The sequence below is a fragment of the Crocodylus siamensis genome, chromosome 3 (assembly GCF_052110815.1).
Source record: "Crocodylus siamensis isolate JL-2025a chromosome 3, ASM5211081v1, whole genome shotgun sequence".
In the NCBI taxonomy this organism is placed as follows: domain Eukaryota; kingdom Metazoa; phylum Chordata; order Crocodylia; family Crocodylidae; genus Crocodylus; species Crocodylus siamensis.
This window is the reverse complement of record NC_143397.1, coordinates 27,958,503-27,981,925: the sequence shown is the minus strand read 5'-3', so window position 1 is coordinate 27,981,925 and position 23,423 is coordinate 27,958,503. Positions and strand designations below refer to the sequence as shown.

Genomic DNA, 23,423 nt, shown 5'->3' with positions numbered 1-23,423 from the left:
TCACCTGACTACACTACTTACTGTCAGCCAAGACTCTGACCCAGGGCACAGAGCATAAGGTAGCTGTAGTCAAGGTAGCTGTAGTCCCAGTCCTGTCCTGTGCCCTGTGCCCCTGGCCAGAATGGGGCTGGAGCTGTGATTGACTGTAAGCAGTGGTGGGGGTAGGCAAAGGCAGCAGGTGTAGACAGGTGTGTTTGTGTGGGGGCCTGGGGGTCAGGCTGCTTACCCTGTGCTGCCTGCTCTCCTGCCATTGCTTTCCCCAGTGTAGCAGTGGAGGAAATGAATTAAAATCCAATAATAAGATTCTGTAGTTGGGAAATTATAACAAATTTATAAATACTCCATATATAGAATCTATGTATTGTGGGGTCATCTTAAATTTAAAATTATCTTGGATTTGGATAAATACAGTACTTCTCTTTATCTCTTCTATCATGTTCACACACATCCCACTCCTGGCCCTCTTGGCATATAACTAGCCAAATGACATGCCTGCTTTGCAAGTCAAGAAGGCAAACTGACTCCACTGAAAAACAGAAATTGCTGATGAGTCTGAGTAATTCCATTACTTCAATTTTTATATGTAGGAAATAGCTCTTTATGTTTTTTACTTAAAATGTCACAAAAAGTTTCCCATGTCAAAGTTGGTAAGTAGATTATATATCTTTTAAAAGTCTGCAGAAAATCCAGTTGTCTAGCAAAGAATGATTTTGGTTTGGAAATTAGATTTACTTTTAAAAGTGTGCAACTGGGATTTTAGTCCTGCTTCTAGTGCTGAATTCAGTACAAGCTTAAATCCAGTATTGCTATTGATACTTCTTATTAGACTGGGGGGTGGGGAGTAGGGTATGTGTATGTACGAGAGAGAGAGACTGATCATAGTCTAGGAAGCTTAAATAAATGATGGTGTTACAGACCAGTTTTTTGGATCAAGCTGTTATAACTAGACTGAAGATTTAGCTTCTGTATACTTTTAAGGCAGCTAGGCCTTTTAGGATCCAAGTACTCTCTGGTACTTGGGCTGTAGAAACTGTTCTCCTGAAACTACTATGTTTAGTATGTTTGCTGTTGTTAATCAGTTCTGTCATCAAAATCATATGATATTTGTTATCTATTGATACAGAAACAGGTGAACCTTCATAATCTCACAGGAGTTTCCCTAGGGTTTTTCACATGAGTTGGTAAGGCATTAATCAAAGTGCTTACATCCTTCCTATGTAATAGTCATACAGCTGTCCATTAGTTGAACATAATACATGTATATAACTATACCACATTCACATGTATCATATTAAGACAAAGAAAATTGGTCTTAGACCTGAGGGTTTATTTGAGTTAGGAGTCAACATTGCATTTTATAGCAAAGTGGGTTGGTGGTGGTGGTGAGGAGGCTAATGGTGACACCACTGCTAAATAACAGTAACATGTAGTAATGCTTAAATATTTAAGGCAGAAGCCTTAAAGCTTTCAAATGTACAATATGATGGCTTTTCTCATCAGTTATCCTTATAAATACTGGGAGATGCTTAACTAGTATAAATCAATGGCTCTGTGCCAGCTTACACCAGTGGATGAGCTGGCCCACTATCTTAAAATCCGAGTCGTCTTTTGTTGCCTTGAATGTGCATGCATTTTGTTTTGCAAAGATTTTCTTCTTTTCCTTTGGGGGCTGTGGCAGCTGTAATGTTTTCCGTACTTTTGTAATTCTGGGAGGTGCCCAAATATTGATTTAAGAGTCTTATTTAAGCTCTTTCCTGTGAAAATTTTGCCTATTATTATTTTAACCCTAAGGGAAATTGTATTTTACAGATTACAATTTTAATTGGCAGTGCCAGTAAAATTTACCAGGAATGAGTTAACACTGTTTGGCATATATATATTCACAGAAATATCAAAAATCTCTCTTCTACTTAGATAGTGTAGGTCCTTCAGGGCAGATTATCTGTTACTATTTTTATATCTTCCTGAGCACAGTGGGGGCCCCATGTGTGACTGAGGTCTTTGGGTACTTTAAGTACATTGTATAAATATTTAATAATAGAAATAGCCAATATGTTTATACACTAGCTGTTTCCATGTCTAGTATCAACCTACTAAATTCTTTTTGTTCTTTTTCTGGTAGGATTGCTAAATATAGCTCCCTGTGTAAACAGCATTTCCATCTCAAATAATATCATGGTAGAGGGGGAAAAAAAGCAAGCATTCTTCCTCATAAAATACATTAAATAAAAATCATTAAACCCTACATTGTATTACTGGTTGCTTAGCAACAATACTCCAGCAATGTCAGCGAGCTCCATTATCTCAGGTACAATGGACCACATTGCACTGAGGGGCAGAAACAGACCAGTCAGTCATTTGTATCTCATTAACCATGCCAAACCATAGTATTGTTTTTAACCGAGAATACTAGGAGATAAATTGTTCTAGTGCTCAGTCCTGCAGAAGTTTATATCCCTAACTTCACTCATCTGAGTAGTTCTGCTCCAACAGCAATTTCAGTATTTTATCTAATGACTTTTGATTGCAACATGCTTAAGCAGTCCTTGGAGCATGAATTAGAAACCTGGTCTCCATCTCCTCAAGTGAGTACCCTAATCACTAGGCTACAGTCATGCTTCTTTTGCCTCATTCTCTCTAGCCCCATGGATCATACATTCTTTGCTGCACAGTGGCATACTTTATAAGCAAAGGTACAGAATGAGCTCAACCCATCATTATCAGCAGTCCCTTGATATAAGGATGGAAATCTTCCATTAAATAGGGAAGACATCAGGACTCTGGAAATGACAGAGGAGGCCTATGTGAAATCCACATGGTTGACTGTGATTCCCCTCCCTTTGTGGGGTGAGCAGAATAGATCTTAAATAGGCCTGCTCAGTCACAATTGCAGTTGCCAAATTGCAAACCTGTCTCAGTTCCAAGTACAAAATAACCATCATATAATCATCACTTCCAGGCATGTCTCTGACTTGGGGCTTCAGGTAATCAGTAGCACCTGCTCTCATTTCCACTTACCCATTGCCATCAGGCTCACAATTGAAGGAAGCTTCCTGTGCATGTCTTTTTAACATGGGGATGCCCTTGTGCATTAGCAACCATATAGTACTTTGTAGGAAGGAAACCTTAATCCAATGGCAAAATAAACCTAGATGATGGCAGGTTTATATTCCACTTTACCCTTCATCTGCCCTTGTAGCCATTGTGAAGTATTTTTCTTCATCTGCTTGTTCTGCTTTTGAGGAATTTTATTTTTATTTTTGGATTAGTTGGTTAGTATAGAATCTTGTATTTGACATCGCGTCCATGGGTGACCCTATCAGGAATACAAAACTATATGTGGCATTGCTTTTGAGGTCATTGGTAGCACACAGGCCTCTTCACCACTTCGAGGTTGTGATCGCTGGGAGGGCTCAACCCGGAAAAAACTGAGTTTAGGGCACTATACTGGGGTGCGGGGAGGGAGCAAAAGAAAAAAGCCTAATCTTTAAGCACCAGGGGAACTTACTGGGAAAAGGAAGATGTGTCAATAGACTCCACATACTTGAGGGCATGGCTGGGTGTTTTGCTGATCATGCTTTTGGGGCTAATTTCTGCTTAAATCCCTCTTTGGGTAACTGAAGTCCTGGATCTCGTCCTCAGTAAAGAAGGTGATAAAATCCTGATTTCCCACACCCTGGGGAAAGACTAACCACCAAGTTATGGTGTAAAATAGGACACAACCACTGTCATCAAGTCCTGTGCTTTTGCATGAAAATGGCTGCTCCCCTTCATGACCAGTTCAATCCTGTAGGCCTGTGCTAGGCATTGTTCAGAGCAAATCTACTAGATGAGTCCCCTTGGGGGACTCTGATGAGGAGTACCTACTGCAAAGATCCCATTTAAGCATAGACTTTAAATAATCTTAGGTAGCTTAGGTACTAAGCTGCCCCAATGGAACTGGCAAAATATAGGTGTTGGTGGACTACAGGTGCTTGATGGCTTAACTGGGTGTTTTGATTACCACACTTTTAGGCTAATTTCTGCTTAAATGATTCTTTGGGAAACTTAAAGTCCTTTAATGGACCTGGTCCTAGGGAACCAGGAGATTAAAAATGTTTAGTTACATAATCATAATTGTTTTTCAAAGGTGCAGTGTTTACTATTCTTCCATTTTGCAGTGAGAAGAACGGGAAAATGGTAAGTTTTTTTTCATAATAAACTAGTCTTTGAGACTATGATGGGTAAGTCTCCCTACAAAGGTCACCCAGATTTAGGACTTCATACTGAAATATTGAGCATTTTGATAAGAAGTAGGTAAAATTCCTAGTGAATGCAGTCCTGGCTAGCTGCCTCTCAGTCAGACTCATTTATGTGTGATGTATGACAATGTTGTTCAGAGCTTCCCCCCTCTCCCATCCTCAGTGGTTGTGTTTCCCCGCCCCCCGTTCAGATTCATTCTGAATTAAGTTTTGTGCGATTTCTCAGAATTAAGCTGCAGAAGCTTAATACGGGGTTGCACATGCAGATGGAGTGAATGCAGTCTTCCAAGGATGAAAATCCCTGTGGTCCAGTTATTTTAACTTCTTAAGAACTGATGTTGCTTTGAAAAAGAAGGCACTTGGTCAGAAAAAATCATGGTTAAACAATTGGCTGAGATGATTTCACACTTCAAAATATGTGGTGCCTATGAAGGGCAATCCATATTTGTTCTTAAACCTAATTTCAGTTTTCCTATACTAATTGTCTCAGACGTAGCACCTCAGGGATTTTTTGTAAACACAATAGATTTGATATGATATGATATGACACCTTAAATGTCCTGGTAGTGTGCATGAGTCAAAAGACATGATTTTTTTTAAACGTAAAAACAGTCCTGACACTTTAAAAGTGGGAAGGATATTAAGGCCTTTTCTGTATAGCATTTCATTATGTGCATTCACATGTAAAAATGACTTCATGACAGTTGTCGCCTTTACTCTTGTTTGTAAGGCACAGTAAGCTGTGGTCTGTCAGGCTTTCCCTTATGAAGTGCATTTTATGGAAGTCCAGCACTATGTCTTACAAAGAAAAATACTACAAGAAGAAATATCCCATATGCTTTCCAGGGTCATCCCAGGAATGAATTTTTAACCTATTTGATTCAAATCAATTTGGAAGTATTAAAGTTATGGATAGAGGGGAAAATATATATTGTAAGTTTTGTGTTTCCAGATGTAGTTTTCCAACATAACACCGAAGAAGTGATATTCAAAATGGTATACTGTTAGGCCATAGCTTGAATTACTACCTCTGGGCAGGAAACAACCCAGAATAGTTTCACATGGTGAGAGTACTGAGGGTTGAAAAGCATCAGCTGGGTAACTGTTTTATATGACATTACATCATACCACTTCATAGTATAGAAGCAGTTTTTAATGCATATGAGCATAAAACCAAGTAATGTTCTAGGATGGCAAGAAGCCCTGTAAGCCTCTGAATTTTGATCCTGTCATCTTGTTAATTTTTAGCATATGTAAAATACGTACAAATTATTCTCTCTTTTAACCATGGATACATTGAGAATTCCAAAGGATGCAGAAAAGCGCATCAGGTACTTGGGTTTCTGAGGAGGTCTTAACCTCACACTAAGATAATTGAATGTTTTTTCCCACAATGCCTTCAAAACTGATGGCATGAAAAGGGCAGTTGTATATTCAAGAGGCTGAAAATGTGGTCGTTTTTATTCTGTTTGACTTTTCTTAAGGCCTAGCTCTTGAAAACTGATGGCAGACAGCCTAATGACCAGTAGTTTGGCCTGCCACTTTTTTGCGTCTGTTAGGTCCTTCACTCTTCCAGCTGCTTTGTTCTGTCATTCTTATTCACTGAGATGCGTTAATGAGCAACCCATCAGCTGAAGAACACATGGCATGTTTAATTCATTCTGCAGTTTACTGGAACAAGACTGCCTGGACCATTGCTGTCCCCTAGTGGCCTACAGACTAGGTATGGCCCAACTGGGATTAACATGTAGTCCCAGGCTCCTGCCTAGTCACCAGCTGCTTCTATTGCTCCAGCAGCTGTGATGGTGGCTGGAGTCTGGGCCAGGGCAATGTGGCTTTGGGAGGCAGCAAGGGAGACTTGGGTAGGGAGAAATCGCCCTTGTGGTGGTGGCAGCAAGGGGGCTCATGCAGTGAAGGGAAGAGGAAGGGAGCTTGCACTGCTTGTGCATTAGTGGTGGGGGTTGGTTGTGCAATGGGTGGCAGTATGAAGACCTTGTGTGGCAGCCAAAGGTGTGGGGAGCAATCAGTTGCCTAGTGGAGGGGGGCAGAGTTTACACGGAGCTTGTGCAACACCTATGGCATGTAGCCCACATGGTGTGCAGCTGTGGGCCCATGACCTGTGCAGCCCCTGCCTACTCTGGAATTGGACAGCCCTGATCTAGCAAAAAGGCTCTCAAGTGGAGACCTCAAGAAGTCCCTTGATATACTACAGGACATTTAATAACTAGTTACAGAGGGGTGAGGTGTTTTGAAGGGTGTTATACAGTGGCTAGCTAAATACTGGGTCTTTAAAAAAAAATCTAGAACTTAAAATAGTCTAAGCAAAGAGAAAAGTTAAAGGGATTCTGACCAGAGAGATTTCTCAATTAGTATCTTGAGTGTAAGCTGGCTTGGGGAGGTGGAGGTGGTCTTTTGTGCAATGACTTAACATTCCATCTTAGCTTTCACTTTTTTCTATCCAGATGGAGTACTTCCTAGTGACTTTCATCTTCCTCATTTTAATATCCATAATACATTAATTAATGGAACTAATCTTCCTAGGTACAGGTTAGTCTCAACTCTTCTTACCTGCATTCATGCTAAGAGAGATGAATTTAATACATACCCAGTGTTACCACAAGATTATGAAAGGAAATAGTAAATGAACTGTAAAATCTAGAAGCTCTGTTTTTAGCCTCTCCCCCTCTTTCCTACTTTTTCCTTCTTCCAAGCTCCTCAGGGGGAAAAAATGAATCCAGACAGGTAAGATGTATACATTTATGTATCTGTTTGCAAGAGGTGAGGATTTTTATGCGTGATTATCTTTTATTGAACTAGCTGTATGCTTGGGATAGACTTTGACAATCTTTTAAATGCAGTCCATTCTTCAGGTCTATATCACTGATTTTTTTAAAAGAAGGAAGCAAGATGATTTTCTTGAATTATAATGTAGTGCCTTACTATAATGTAGTAGTCAATAAATAAAAACTAGTGAGCTAATGAAATGGATGTATCCTTTAAACTCTGCCATCCTATTAAGTTGGATAATGGACATTTTTGGAGAAGGGGTGTGACAAATGCACACACATGTAAAACACCATGTGCATTCATAAGCATTTCTGCTGGGGCCCCCACAGATGTACATTGTGAGCACTGCAGGCTCTCCACTCTTCAGGGCGTCAGCACTTGAATGTCTGTATACGCAACTCTGTGTACACTTCTCTACCAGGAGAACAAACCTGAGAGAGTTCTCCCAGATTATATGAACATGTGTATGCAGTCACACAGTCACCGGGAAAACAGATGCACAATTACTCCTTACTTTCTGAGGGATAACTTTATCCTGGAGTGGAGTGACTTACACCAGTCTGAGGCTGTCACATGCACTCCACTTTTACTAGAAAGGAAAGACAAATTATTTCATAGGAAACTTGTTGAGTGTCCTCACCTGGTCAGTAGCTGGATGGATTCCTTGTGGCTGAAGAATTTCAAAGCAGTGACGCATTCTAAACACGTGACTTCCATTGGAATGAATGGGAAATACCAGGAAATCTTGCAGCTGTCTTTAGAAAACTCAAACTTTTTCTTTTGGTGGTTTTAAAAGGTTTAACATTTTCTTTAAAGAAATGCTTACATTCTTTCTTCTTCACTTCTAAATCCCATTTCTTTCTAATGTATGGGCTGTGCAAAGCTGAGAAGCTTATTTCAGTCATTTTTCTTATATATGACTTCATTTAAGACATATGCTTCTTGTTGAGGCACATGCTCATCCTTCCCAGTCTTTATGAGAATGTATGTGCCTCTGGAAACACTTTAATTATTACTGCCTTGATTGTTTTTTTTTTTTAACAGTCAAATTGGATCAAAATCTTTCGATATAGTATCAGAAGAAAATAAATGATAGGAGTAGAAAGTAGAACAAGGGTAGTACCTTCTGCCTGACTTCAGACGAACACAGTAAACCACCTCTGTTCATGGAAAACAATGAGGGAATAACTTGTTTTTATAAAAATAGATCTTAATTTGCAAGTTAAAAGCTATTTCTCCAGTTGGATCAACTTTAATGAAAGCCATATTAATAAGGGGTAGAAGAATTTGCTATGTGTGGCTGTGCTTGGATGATTTATTCAGCAGATGTGTAACAGTACATTGGAGGCAACTTGTAAAGAGCCAACCGATAATGAATAGAGAAATGGTGGATGCCTTGTTTTCCCTGACTGATTCCCTACATTGTGTTTGTCTAGAGTTATTTTGAAAACAATTACCTGATGCAATCCCAAAAGTCCTTTTCCAAATGTATCCCATCCAGAAATCAGAAATGAATTGGCAATAACATACCTTCTACACTGTGTGAACTGTAGCGTTTGCATTCAAGATGGGGATTGAAATAATGAAAACACATTGGCTTCTTTCTAATTAAGAAGAAATGGTTTGTCATGTTCCAATTTCCATTGGCACTTTTAAATCCAACTGAATTTCTCCAAACAAAATATTGAAATGACACTTTTCACAGTGTGTGACTGGGGGATTACTGGATTATTAACTATACTATGGTTTATGAACTATGATATGCTACATGATTTTGTAAAAATCTGTTTATTAACTAGTAAGACCCAATTCTGCAATAGAAAAATAGTTAAAAAAACAAGGCAAAGGAGATAATGCCAGCAAGAAGAAAATGTATCTTTTATATGATACATAGCCAAATAGATAAAGAATGCAGTTCTGCATGGGAATTCCATCTGCTTAATGCAGTGATTCCCAAAGGGTATGGCATGGCATGGCATGGCATGGCATGCCAGCATGTTGCAAGAGTGACGGAAGTGTGCTGCAAGATCTGCTTGTGTGAGAAGGTAAATGGCATCAGCTAGAACAGTGATTCTCAGGTTTTTTATTCTCAAAGCCCCCTTCCATATCTTTCTTGAATTTAAATCTATCTGTCTATAAATACTTTTCAGGTGTAAGAGTCAAGCGTGCTACCAGTTTTAATCCGGGAAGAAAGTGTGCCCCAAATATCAAAAGTCTGTGAAACACTGGCTTAATGGAATGATTTCTCTGACACTTCTGATTTCTTGCTGCTCCTAATGTACAGCAACACTTGTAAATGTTGGAAAAAACATAGTACAAACTTTTTATACATACAGGGTAAAATTACACATAAGATTTTATTGGTGCAACTGGTAATGGCACCTGTATTTAAGGCAACCAACAGTCTCTATTACAAACTGACCTCTCAGTTTATTAGCACTTTGCTAAACAGCAACCATGCAACCAAACAGGTCCATGCTAGGTATCAGCCTCAGGCTGGATTTTTTTTGCTTTTGCAAAACAGCTTAGCAAAATTGGGTCAGCAACTGCTAAGAAATTTAAGGGAAAATGCATTATTTCGTTCATTTTCAATTCTGATAACTATTTCTTTGAGAACCTCTGGTGTCTCCAAAGTTTGGAACATAACCTTGAAATTAAGCAGTGAGGTTATAGCAGTGCTGCCTACCTTGACCAAGTGTTAAGTCTCTCCATAGAAAATAACAGCATACTGCACCCTTGCCTCACAGCTCTTATTTTATAAACATCTTAAGATTTTTCTTTAGACTGTTAGTACTACTTCCTGTCTCCTCTTGAAGCAAGAGGAAGACATTTTTAATGAGACTGTCTTGTTAGATACTAAAATTCTATTTTAATTTGTAGCTATTCTGGAGATCTACCCAAGTATGACATCTTATGCTACTTACTCTGGGTAGTTTTGTACTTTTTTATGTGCACTGAAAGATTCCAGGGTAGTAAAGAAGAACAATTTAAAGTAAATTTAATAAAGACACCATTTAAAAACAACATTAACAATGCATTATTAACTTTTTCTGTTAAGCTTAAAAAAATCCCTGCTTTTCCTCCCCCTCCCTCCCCCCCAGTTGTACACATCATGAAGCCACAGTTAGGTTTCAAGGATACAGTAAAGTGGAAATACACAGCTAAGACTTTGGGTTTTGGGGGGGTTTCTTTTTGAGGTGGGGGTGTTTTTTAAATAAAATACAGTGACATGAACAGCTGTGACTTTTTATCCTCTTCAAAAGCAGCCAAGACATAGGTGCCACACACTGCAGAATCATGTCTCCTTCAGGGAAGCTAATTCTGTTGCACTGCTAAAGCACTTCTGAGGTCTCCTGTTCCCTCAGTTGGAAGCCTATTGCATTCACTGGGGCTGATCCTGTTCTGCTTTGCATAGTTGTCCCATTCCACCTAGGAGGACGCATGAATGCTTGTCTCATTCTGTCTGTGGGCATTCTTGTAATCTAATGTGCTTTCTTTGGTGAAGATTCAGTCTGATTGGACTTAGACTTTTTTTGGATCCAGCTCATTCAGAAGCGGTGTCCACCATCATGTCTAACTGTCCAGTCAGGAGTATTAATTTTAGTACAGAGTAAATAGGCTGTAGTGATTCCTTGTAACTCAGTAGCCTAGAGGTAGGCACTTGCCTAGGAAATAAGAGACCTACATTCAGTGCTCTAACCCAGTGATTTTCAGCCAGATGCCTTGAAATCCTTATAAGGGTGCCATGCCTTGCCACACAGTGTTAGCACGATTAGGTGTGAAAACCAAATTCACACGGTAAACCCACAGGTTTCAAATAGGAATCCATAGTGTTAAAAACATTCTGATCTGTTGTTGTCTTTCTAAGTTCTTTGCAAGAGACGAATTGTTCTGTTTTTTGGGGGTATTTTTTTTCTGAGGGGTGCCTTGGATCTAATGAGGCGTGCCTTGAGTCTAACATGATTTAGAGTTACTATACTAGCCACCAGCCTCTAGCCCAGGCAGCGCTGAGAAGATTTGCCATACCTCACCAGAATCCAGGGTGGAAAGGAATGCAAGAGTCAGAGTCTCAGAAGGGGAAATGTGGATTCTGCTCCTTGCTCCTAATGACAGTCATTCCTCTAATTGCAAAAAGGGCCTGGAAGCAGGAGCCAAGAACTTGCCTTCCCAGGTAGTGCCCTCCTTACTGGGCTAGAGTCACATGAGCTTCCTAGACTGTTCATGCATTTTTACATTTGACAAGCATTGGTTAATAACAGTAATACCCGGCAGCAGGAACAGAACATCAGGCCTCCTCTGGGAGAAGGAAGATAGAGAAAATAGGAAGAAAGGTGTTAGAGAGAGTAAATAAAATGTATCTTGCTGCAGACATTCTTCTTGTCTACAGGCTAATTAGTACAAGTAACTTGATTTCAGGATTTGGGGTGTGGAAGCAATGATAGGTATAATATAGTGAAAAAATAATTCCATATGAACTAGGGAAAAGAATGGTGCTCCTTCTAGGGCTTTTAAAATATTTCAATTTCAGATATTTTTGTGAATTATCTTTTCTTATCTGGAAAGTTTGGGGTCATGCTCCTTATTTGGCACTACTGTGCCCCTCCTATAGTGAAGTATACAGTAAAGGGCTTGTGCAACCTTATGCAGTCGTCGTCATCGTCATCATCATCATGTTTCTCAGAATTGTTCCACCTACAGTTGCAGTGCTGGGATGCAAAAAAAGGCAGTTAAAATGTTGGTAGCTGACAGCAACCTGAGTGTCATCTAGGCTTCCGCTGAGCAGAGTTTGATGGGAAGTTGAAAAACTGCCAGGTAGCTTGCATGTGTACTGCTTGGGTGATATCTCTGACCTCCTGACTTCTACTATATAAACATACTGGTTATGTGAATACAAATACTGAGCTAGGTATGCATGTAGACCAGGGGTAGGCAGTTATTTTTGCTGTGGGGCTGCTAGTGCTTACCTAGTTTTGGCAAGCTGTAGAGGACCATATGTGTTTCCCTGCCACTTGATGGTTGCCTTTCTCCCTGGTCACCATCTTGGGACCAGAATCACTTCTCCTTGCCCCCAGAAGTACACCTTTCAGCAAGGGGGTTTGCCATCCTGAAACCAGATAAATACCAAATTATGTTCTAGAAATCAAATATCTACTACAATATTTATTAATTTGATCTCAGAAAATATTTTTGTCCTGATTTACATGTTTGTGTAGTGCACATAGAGGTGATTATATAATAGCTTAAAATGAAGAATTACTCTTGTATATTGTGGAGGGTATGGGTGGATGTGTACAGGTTTGTGGGAGGCTATGGGTGTGTGGGGGAGGGTGTGGGGGGATTTGAGGGGTAGATAGGTGGGATGTGTATGGAGTTGGGGGATGTGTGTGTATATGTAGTGTGTGTGTGTCTGTGAATGTGGGTGGGTGGGTATGGAGTTTGTGGGGGCTGTGAGTGTGTGGGGTGGAGGGTGGCTGTGGCTGAGGGGGTGTGCGTGTATGTCAGTGTGAGATGGGGGTATGGGTACATATGTATGGTGAGATGTGCATGTGGGACTTGCCCTATGAACCCGCACACATACACTCCTGCATTGCCCACAGCCCCTGCCTCTTCTCCATTCCTCTCCCCTTTCCCCTCCATTTGCCTCTCTGGCATCATGCAGTTCCCAGCTGCATGGCCCAAGACCACAGGATGCAGCAAGATCTGGCTCCTGTTGAGTCCTGCAGTCTTGGCGATGCATTTGGGAACCACATGGTACCAGAGTTGCTGGTGGGGGCGGCTAGGGAGAAGAAGCAGCTGGGACGGGGAAACGGTGGTAGCAGTGGCAGGTGGCAGTGAGCAGGTGGCCAGGTATGAGTGCAGTGACAGCTAAACAGGAGCTCAAGGCCTGTGCCGGTGTCCCAGGACCAGGGTTGAGGGGGGCTCAGAGCAGGGCAGCAGGAGCATAGGCTGGCAGGGGATCTATGGAGCTGGGCCGGTTCCCCCCTCTCCTTGCTGAAGCAGCCCAGGCCCCATGCTTTGCCACCCTGCCCTGGTCCCCTGCTGGCCCAGGCCCTGTGGCACCAGCATGGCCCCTGCACTCCCACCCAATTGTTGCTGCACTCACAATCACCCACTCACCCCCACACCTGCCACTGCCTTTTCCCCACTTTCCTGCCCACTGCTGCTACTTCTCTCTACCCCCCCTGCCTGCCCTCCTGCCCACCACTCCAGCACCACATGGTTCCTGGCTGCATCACCAGACTGCAGAATGCAACAGGAGCCAGCCTGGCCTGACCCAGGCCCAAGGACTTGGGACAATCACTGGCAGGCCTCTCCTCTCCCCTGTATTCTGAGTTGTACTCCTGGATAGAGGGAGGCAGGGAGGAGTCCCAGGGTTACCAGACAAGAAGCCTCTGCTAGACAGGTGAGGTGCCGGAGGACTGGAAGAGGGCCAATGTGGTCCCTATCTTCAAAAAGGGAAAAAAAGAGGACCCGGGAAATTACAGGCCAGTTAGTCTTACCTCAATCCCGGGTAAGCTTTTGAAAAAATTCTCCTGGCACACATCCAGGAGGGCCTTGCGGGGGAATGCATGCTCAGGGGCAATCAACATGGGTTCATCAGTGGCAGGTCTTGTCAGACCAACCTGGTGGCCTTTTACGATCAGGTCACCAAATCATTAGACGCAGGGGTTGCTGTGGATGTAGTCTTTCTGGACTTCCGGAAGGCTTTCGACACTGTCTCTCACCCTGTCCTCATCAAAAAGCTGGGAGACTGTGGTGTCGATGCCCACACAGTCAAATGGGTCGCCAACTGGTTGGAGGGCCGCACCCAGAGGGTGGTAGTGGATGGGTTCTTCTCGACCTGGAAGGACGTGGGCAGTGGGGTTCCGCAGGGCTCGGTCCTCAGGCCCGCACTGTTCAACATCTTCATCAGTGACTTGGATGAGGGGGTAGAAAGCACCCTGTTCAAGTTTGCTGATGACACTAAGATGTGGGGGGATGTGGGTGCACTAGAAGGGTGCAATAGGCTACAAGCTGACCTTGACAGGTTGCAACGGTGGGCGGATGAGAATAGGATGGGGTTTAACACTGATAAGTGCAAGGTGTTGCACATGGGGAGGAAGAACCGGCACCACACTTACAGGTTGGGGAACTCCCCTCTTGCCAGCACGGAGACGGAAAAGGATCTTGGAGTCGTCATTGACTCCACGATGAACATGGGCCGGCAGTGTGGGGAGGCAGTCAAGGCCAACCGTACCCTGTCATGCATCCACAGATGCATCTCGAGCAGGTCCAGGGAGGTGATCCTCCCCCTCTATGCGGCACTGGTCAGGCCGCAGCTGGAGTACTGCGTCCAGTTCTGGGCGCCACACTTCAAGAGGGACGTGGACGATATGGAGAGGGTCCAGAGGAGGGCCACTCGTATGATCAGGGGTCAGCAGGGCAGGCCTTATGAGGAGAGGCTACGGGACCTGAACCTGTTTAGCCTCCACAAGAGAAGGTTAAGGGGGGACCTTGTGGCCTGCTACAAACTGGTCAGGGGGGATCAGCAGGTATTGGGGGAGTCCCTGTTCCCCCGTGTGCTGCCAGGAATGACCAGGAATAACGATCACAAGTTGGCGGAGGGTAGGTTTAGATTAGATATTAGGAGGCGCTACTTCACAGTCAGGGCGGCTAGGGCCTGGAACCGGCTTCCAGGGGAAGTGGTGCAGGCTCCTAGCCTGGGGATTTTTAAAAGGAAGTTAGATGAGCACCTTGCCGGGGTCATCTGACCCGGGTGCTCTTTCCTGCCAAGGCAGGGGGTCGGACTTGATGATCTACCTAGGTCCCTTCCGACTCTAGCTACTATGAAACTAGGTGCATCCAGCGGGGGGTGGGGTAGGGCCGGGCTGGCTTTGCGGCTGCTGGGTCCTGCTGCCTTTGGTGCCTTGTGATCTTTGATAGGCAGACAGCCTCAGATAATAATTAATTTTCTAAATTTTTTAAGGGCCCCACAGGCCTGATAGAATTGCCTGACAGGCTGTATTTTGCCTGCCCCTGATGTAGAAATTAAAAATATAAAAGTCTGAAACCACAAACTTAGCCACTTTTTACATCAGATCCCGTTGGGGGCTTTTTTTCCTTTTTTTTGGTTGACCACTTATTTTGTAATAGGAAAATACGACCATTTGTGCAATACTATTCACCTTTCAGTGAAAGCAGTGTGTGTTCTCCTGTGATCTCCTTGGTGTCTCAGGATGTAAGGATTCTCAGAGTATAGTCCATGAGCTGTGCTCTTGCATGCTTTTGTTCTTCTCCTAAATATATATTCTTGTTGCCAAACACCACCATATACCATACTCAGTAGCTGCCACATAGATAAGCTTGCAGTAGATATTTTTGGACAAATCCATTTCCCTTTCCTCATTTATGCAGGTTAGGTGCCAGCATTTAATGAATAAGAAACTCAGAGCTGCGAACGTTTCTCAAAACACTTCTCTGTAGGCTACAAACACTTGGAGAGAGAATCTCCAAATTCACAGCTCTAAAAATAAAAACATGGCAAAGCTATGGAAACATCCAGGGGTTTTGCAGCATAATGCCCAGTTTTAGATAAAATCTTTAGATTCCTTTCGTGCAGAACCAGAATACAACTAGAACTCTGTTCTTCCAGCTCCAAAACACAAGCCTCTTCTACGTAAGGTCTTTGACACCTGGCAGTCTGGGGAAATAGGACTACTGTATGTGAGGCAAGCCTTGGAGAGCAACATTTTACCCTTAGCCAAAGCCAGGACATTAATTACACAAAGCCGCTACATTCATTACACGTTACAGAAAACCCATACTTTAATATGCATTAACATCCAAAACAGCCATCATTTTATTGCTGGCACCCTCATCTCTCCTTCCCTGTAAATATTTATCTTCGTGAGTCAGTTTTCGTCTTAACTTAGATCCCCCTTCCTGCTAAGTGTCTTCGTCAGGTTGTGAATGCACTTATGTTCCAGTGATTTGGAGGATCTCATTACCCTTTGGCTGTAAAGAACCCCACAGATGTTACTGTGAGCCTGCGTAGGTAAATCAGCAGGAATAGAGCACTTGCTTTTACATTTTCTGGAGTAAAAATTTTTATGGCCACGGACTCATGCAGAAAATAAACTATAATATAATTTTAATGATTATTTTGCTCAAAACCCACCATGCTAACTGCTGCTCCAGAAGAAACATTAGGTTAAAAATAAAGTAAAATGCAGAAGATTGATATCACTATGCAAATTACTTTATTTTAAATCTTCTAAGAGGGGTATATGTGAGTCAAATTCATAATTGCTTTGAAATCAACTGAGTTGTACCAACAACAAACTTGTTTCAATAATCCTAAATTTTTTTAGTAAAAGTGATTAAAAGTAGCACCTTTATGAGAGAGTTCAAACCAGGAGCAATTATTATTCCCTGGCTAAATTTTTCACTTGGTAAGTACTGCTATACATGCTAATTAGAAAAGTGGGATTCAGGAATTCTAGAAGGTAGCAGATGTTCTGTTTTATATATAGTTTTATTTAAATGTCCATGCAATTCTTTTCTGCTTCTCCACATTTTTGGCCTTGCTCCAGCATTTTTAGTGACTGCTGTTCTGACACAGTCTTTTACTTTGTCCTTCAGGATTTTTCCACTGCATCCTATTTTTGATTGCAGAGGTATTCTGCCTTTTCGTGATATTAAAAAAACCAAACAAACAAATCAAGAAAAAAAACAACCAAATGATCGATCAAACAAATATCACAGTAACCAGTTAATTAGTAAGACAGTATATGGATGCATTTGCACCATTTTTCATCAAATAAAGCATCATTTTTAGCTAAATTACATGTTCCACCCTACATTATAGAACCTTTGTCTTTCTCTTTTTTGCTCCTTCTAAATGTGTAGCATTGGTTTTGCACTCTTTTGTCACTATTAGTGCAAAAGCTTTCTTATTTACAGTTATTCTTGTACAAAGCATCCTTCTGTTGTTTTTTCCTCAGTTCTTTAACTGTTTTAGAGGTCGTCTGAGAATGTCCTCTTTATAATCACAAACCTTTCAATTTCTCTTTTGGTTTTGCTTTTATTTATTGTCAGGTTGTTTAATTATTGTCATGCTATAGAGGACATTAAGGTAAATGTTGTATGACAGATGCCATTTGCCATTTATTATTCATGAGATTTTACAATGGCAGTAGAAACAGCACATAAGTTTGTTTCCGTCTGAGAATTATGCGTGATGACCTGAGTTTAGACTACTTTAATATTGTTTAATTTGCGATGACAGTGCTCTCAGATTACTGTATTAGTCACATGTTTAGGTTAAATGGCATAACTCCATCAGTGTGTCTTACTCCATAGCTCTTTCTCGTTTACAGCTTGTGCTTGTTTAGCTATATTTATGCTGTGATTAATGCTGATTTGCTAACCTGTGCTTTAAACTAGCTCTGATATGGTTTCATTTCCTTTTGAGTATGAATTAAAAAACATTGTTTTAGGTACATTGCATTGTTTGACATAATAGTGTTTGCCTACATACAAGTACTGAAAGCATCATGCACATATTGTGACTAATTGCAAACATTAACTGTAAGGAAAATCAGTGTCTAGGCTTTGTGTAGCTGCACTGAGCATTTGCTCGCCTAACAAATCCCATAAAATATAGTGTATGCAAAGAGAGGTAATTTTTGTGCATATTTATTTTACCAACTGATCTAATAGGTCTTAAAATTGTATTTCCTTGAACTGTAGTGAAGATTTAAACTGATCTCAAAGTTGCCTCTATATGTCTAAAGCAGCTGCATACTGATTTTTGCCACCAAAAATTATACTTCCTTTCATTTGGATGCTTATTACATAGTATGCACAAAACCATTGTTAGTCTACGGGTTACATTTATTTGATATGGCTGTGTGAATTGGATAATTAGAAATATAACTCATTGTAATATATGTGGAAATGACTTTTGCCTGGAAAAATCCTGGTGCCTGCCCTATGCACCAGGGAAATTTAGCCGCCATTTTTTGGGCTATTTTTATTATTTTGGCACTCTGCCTTTTCTTGGGAGATTCAGTCTGCTGTATGCAAAGTATCTGGAATTTTCACTGCTGATCTGTCATAAGTCTCTTTCAGTGGCTTATCAGGCTATATTTGGTTTTCCTTTTTTTCTTTGCAGGTGGAAGAAATTGTTGATATAGGATCATTTGCCCCAGAAGACATTCATATCCCCAAGATCTATGTTGACCGCCTCATAAAGGGAGATGGATTTGAAAAGAGAATTGAAGTAAGTAATTCAACTTCTTGGTCACAGTATGTGTGAACTTTGCCTGTCTTTTATACATCATAAAATCTCTTCTTAGCCATTCAATTATATCCATGATAAAATGCTATGAAACTGATTCAATGCCAAGTTCCACTAAGGACAGAAGAGATAGGAAGAAAGGAGGACAAACTGTGGATTCCTGATCTCAGGTTTAAGAAGCTCTAGTTCCAGTTCCAAGGCAAACATCTATGGTCCTTGAAGGACTCGCACCAGGTGAAAGTATTGGAGCTCTGCCCTGAACCTTTTGTATTATTTCTTGCCTTGCCTCAGTGTAACCTCTCCATGGGCAATGGGGGGAATAGTTGGAACAGTAGTTACTGTACCAGCTTTATACCAGGTGAGAGCTTCTCTAACAGTACATATCTTAAAAGTTCCCCAGTTGAGGGCAGAGAGATAAAATTTGTCCCTGTATTCATAGAGACCCTTGTTGTAAAGTCAGGTACCATATTTTACAGCGTATAAGTCAGGTTTTGAAGCCCAATTTTGGTGTCTTAAAAATCAAACCTGAGTTATACACCGTGCCACTTCAAAAATGTCTGCCTCTGTCTGCTGCTAGTAGCATTACCAAATGTCAAGTCTGGCACCTCCCACAGGGGGCAGCACTGGGCTTGGCACTCTGCAGCACTGCTTGTAATGGACAGGATCAGGACCAGTGCTCAGCTGGTGCAGCCCCATCCCCTGTGAGCCCGGCGCCACTGGCAGTGGATGGGGGGATGAGGCCGTGCCAGCTGAAAGCCGAGCCCAGTCCTGTCCCCTGCAAGCTTGCCAGTGCTGCTTACCACAAGCAAGTTCTGGCTCAGTGCTCAGCTGGTGTGACCCCATCCCATGCCATACACCATGAAATACGGTACTTTTATTTATGGACATTCCCCTGTAGAGCAGGTGCTGTCAGTATCTATTAAAGCAGGGGTTTTCAGCCTTTTTTAAAGGAGTGTACCACTTCTGGGTATACTTCTGGTGGAGCATGGGGGTGGCAGCAGCTGGATGGGGAGGGTGGCGGGGTTGGGCCAGACAGATGTGGAGCATGGGGGAGCTTGCATGTGGCAGCGTCAGGTAGTGGATGGCGGCTGCTCCCCCCCCCCCCGTTCCTGCTGCTGGGAGGGTGTTGAGTGGCAGTACTCAGTCCCCGGCTGCCTGCGCACACCCTTTAGCCTCTTTACATGTACCTCCACTTCACAACCTCTGTATTAAAGAAATAACAATATTAATATTACAACTTTTAACTTAAGTAAGTTGATAACACTTTAAATTATTATCTCAAGAAAACAGCTGTATCATCACTCTATTAATAGTGTACCTGGAAGGAATTGTCTCCTGGCTTCCTGTGTTTGTGTATGTGATTTGATAACTCTCTTGAAATATAGGTGGAAATTCCAGTTTGGGCCTTGCTACACATTGTAATTTGAGCTGCTTAATGTTAGTGCTAGCTTGAGTTTGGAGCAGTTGCACCTTAAAGCCAAAAACTTTCTTTGACTGGCTTGGTGCCAGAACCATCCCCTGGGAAGTATAGTTTTGAGGGTGGAACATTTGTCCACACAAAACAGGAATTGGGGGAAGGGACACTGCATTCTGGGATTCTGGAGCAGCTTATCTGTGGTGAATGACCTCACATTAATGGAACATGAGCTGGGTAATATGCATCAGAGAGGAACTTGCCTCATAGTGGTGTAATTTAAAGTTGCCTAAGGTATGCTTAAACTAGTTTCAGATGTTAATATGTGGACAATCCAGGGGTTAAGAGTTCCTAAGACCACCTAGATTTAATGTGCAACAAGGCCCTTTCTTTCATTTTGCTCAGATATACCCAAAATACTTCTGTGGAGCCAGGAATACCCACGGAAATGAAGTATAACCAAAACAGTATGTTGGTGATGTGGAGAATAGGGAGAAGGAAAAAGTTTTTAAAGACAAAAAAGGGAAGAAGTTGATGTAAACAGTAGTCTTCCTAACAGTGTTCTATGGCAAATTAAACTTTGTCATCATCACAGTGCCAAAGTCCCAGAAAAGCATAAGAACTTTTTTTACGTTCTCATTGTGCGCCTTAAGCAAGTGAAAGCTCACCTTATCCTCCCCACTTTCCTCTCCCCCACCTCCCATCAACAAGTTCACCATGCAGAAACTTACTGCATTATGGGGGGCACCTGACTGGATTGAAATATGATAAATTTATTTTTATTCTTTAGGCAATCTGGGTTGGATATCAGTTAATACTCCTTTCCCTCCTTTTACATCATGGGCTATTACATCCAGTTAGAATCCAGTTTGTTTGGTTAAAGGCCTTCATTTTGGTTTCACTAAATATCATTGTCATGTTCGTTTGGTGTCTGAGAGAGGCTTCTCCACAAATGCTATTTGGGTTTCTTTTCTGATTGGATGGGGGGGGGAGTCCAATCTGGGATCAACAAGGGGTTTTATGTCATACCACTGCACATTTTCTGTACCGTTTTTTATGACCGAGTTGGAATATGGATGAATTTGGTCCAGTGAGTTTTGTAACCTCAAATTATACATTTAATTGAATAGAAATATAACAGTAACATTGACAATTTATTTACTCTTACGCGGAGACTATAAAGCTAGTACCTAGGTGCTGTGTATTACATTTTGAATGTAAATTGGATCAGGCATATTGCGGTTTCCAGTGGACTGTTTGAAGAGGTTTTCCATATATACAAACTTTAGTTAGTGTCAGCAAAAAAGGTATGTTCTTGTCTGTATTTTAGAGAAGTGGCAATGCATAGAAGGTGTTGGTTGGAAGAGGGGAGGAGAAGAAGAAATACAAAGCAACTTGCTGTACTTTCTATTATTGTCATCATTTGCTCCTGCCTAGTTCACTGATCTGGTCCCTCTAGTAAGAGTGTTGTAGAAATTTAGACAGGATCACTGTTTGGCTAACAGAAGCGCTTTATTTTACATGGCCACGGGAGATCAGCAAGAGGTGGCTGATGTTGAACGAGAGCAAAACACAGGCTGCTTTATACACTGATAAATCGCATACAGGTCGACACCCCCCCCCCCCCCCACCCCCACACCAGGCTCTTGGCAGTCTGACAGCAACTCGTCTCAGTGTCTGGCTGAGCTAAGCGAGTTTTTTCATGCGGTCTACTGATAAGCTTATCCAAAGGCCGTGGTGTTATTCTCGCTCGGCCATCTCCCTCATCCTGACTCAACGCAGTAAAACACTCCTTTCAGTACTTTTCCATTCCTCAACAAGAGTGCCCTTTTTTTACTTTTACAAGATCATTTTTTCACCAAGAAAGAATTCTCTGTAAATGTTCTCACATGCTGTTGTTGTGCTGTTATGGTCCATGTCTACTCAGTGCTTGCCTGTTCCTAAAGTGGAAGTTCCTAAGATGGCTACATTTGTGATGCATTGGCAGTGCCATGCTAGCAACTATACTTTTTCCAGTTTGGAAAATAGCATGTGTGAAGCTAGTGTGGTGTGATATATATTGGCCATATAGACATATTTTTGAACCCTAAATTAAATGCATTGGTTGGAAGTTTCTGGCTTCTAAGAGGGACCCTTTTTCAGGCTGAGTAAAGAAATGTAATACATCAAATGTGCAAAAGAACATTTACTAACCTTTTGGAACTGGATTTCAAGATGGGCTCTCTTACTTTTGGTATGCATGGTCTCATTTACAAGAAATTAAGTTCTTATGGCCAGCAATCTCTTTGGGGCCATATCCATGCCAAATTACAAGGTGATTCCACAAAACCAAAATATCCAGCTATGGAGTACAGAGATCTCTTGGTAGTTGAACATCAGTAGCACTAAGTAAGTCTTCAGTCATTGAAATCATTACCACATACAGCGCACAATTGGGGGATAAGAACCATCTATTACTCCCACCCTGGTAAAAAGAGTATGGGAGGTGTTGCCAGAGACCCCCAAGGATTGAGACAACTCCTTGTCCGATCTGGTATCAAGTGAACTTTATTAGTAACTCCTAGGCTTATTACAAGATAATTATCCTTACAATATGACCTGGCAAGCCGTTCCTTAAACGTTACAACAGCGACCTTCAGTGGTACCGGCCTCAGATCCTCTGCTGGGTGTGTGGGATGTTAGTTTCTGGATTCCTTGTTACTCAAAGCAAGAATTCCAAGGCAGCTCCTGTCTCCCCAGGGTGGCAACACAAACACACACACTGTCTCTTCGTTTGTCCACTACTTTTGTAATTTTCTCATCTCAAACTGTCCAGTCCTCAAGTTTCTTACCTCATCTTTTTAGATAAAGTACTCCAATCCTATTTCATTTTGGTTTTCTTTCCTTCTAGGGAAACTACTGTACCTGGTTAGCCCACTGTACCAATCACAGCATTCATTTTTCCTGATGCCTTATAAGGCTCTCTGTACAATTTAATTGCTTAGTTCTGGGAAGGCCTAAAGTTATGCTAAGAGCCTGAGCATAACTCAATTTGCTCGTTACAGGAGGCTTAACAAAAATGTTGAGTCTTATCTCTGGAAGTAACTGTGTCATCTTATTGAGACGCAGTCAAGGCTCATTTCCTGCTGATCCAACTTTTCCTCCACACTAGAGTTCAAGGATGGACTTTAGAGAGACCACTCTGAGTAGGAGACCTCCTGGGTCTTGAAGGAATGGACTCCTAGCATCCTCTGCAATCTCTACCTAACCAGTATGTTTTTATTCTGGTCCTACTAGGCATCCTAAGGTTTGCAATCTGTGGCCCATTCAGTTGGACCAGGATTTCATCATCATGTGTGCCCTAAACACATTCTTTTGCCCAGACCTGTCTTGGAGATGTGCTGGCAGTTTCAAAGCCGTGTGTGTGTGTGTGTGTCCTAGAAATCACCTGATTTACACACATGCATCCCAGCACACACACATTCTGAGACAAGTTTAAGCAAAAAAATAGTTTAGAGATGCACAAAACTGTGAAAACCTAGATCTGGGTCTACAAACCTTCAGTTTGTATGTGAAGTCACTTGGCAATTCTGTCCAATCCATGGAAGTCCAGAGTAACAAGTGAATGAACATAGAGAAGTTGTTCCTTAGAACAATATTTTTTTAAATTTATTTTCCAAAATTAAACACTTAGATCTACTGGTATATTTATGCACCTAAG

At 41.7% G+C, this 23,423-nt stretch overlaps 1 protein-coding gene across 1 annotated transcript in view; it reads left to right on the top strand.

The window, feature by feature from the left end:
• The window catches only part of OXCT1 (3-oxoacid CoA-transferase 1), a 121,704-nt gene that overhangs the window by 44,009 nt on the left and 54,272 nt on the right, over window positions 1-23,423 (top strand). Inside the window, exon 8 of the mRNA XM_090038003.1 lies at window positions 18,184-18,291. Coding sequence (XP_089894129.1) covers window positions 18,184-18,291 — 108 coding nt within the window. The remainder of the gene's footprint in view (window positions 1-18,183; window positions 18,292-23,423) is intronic.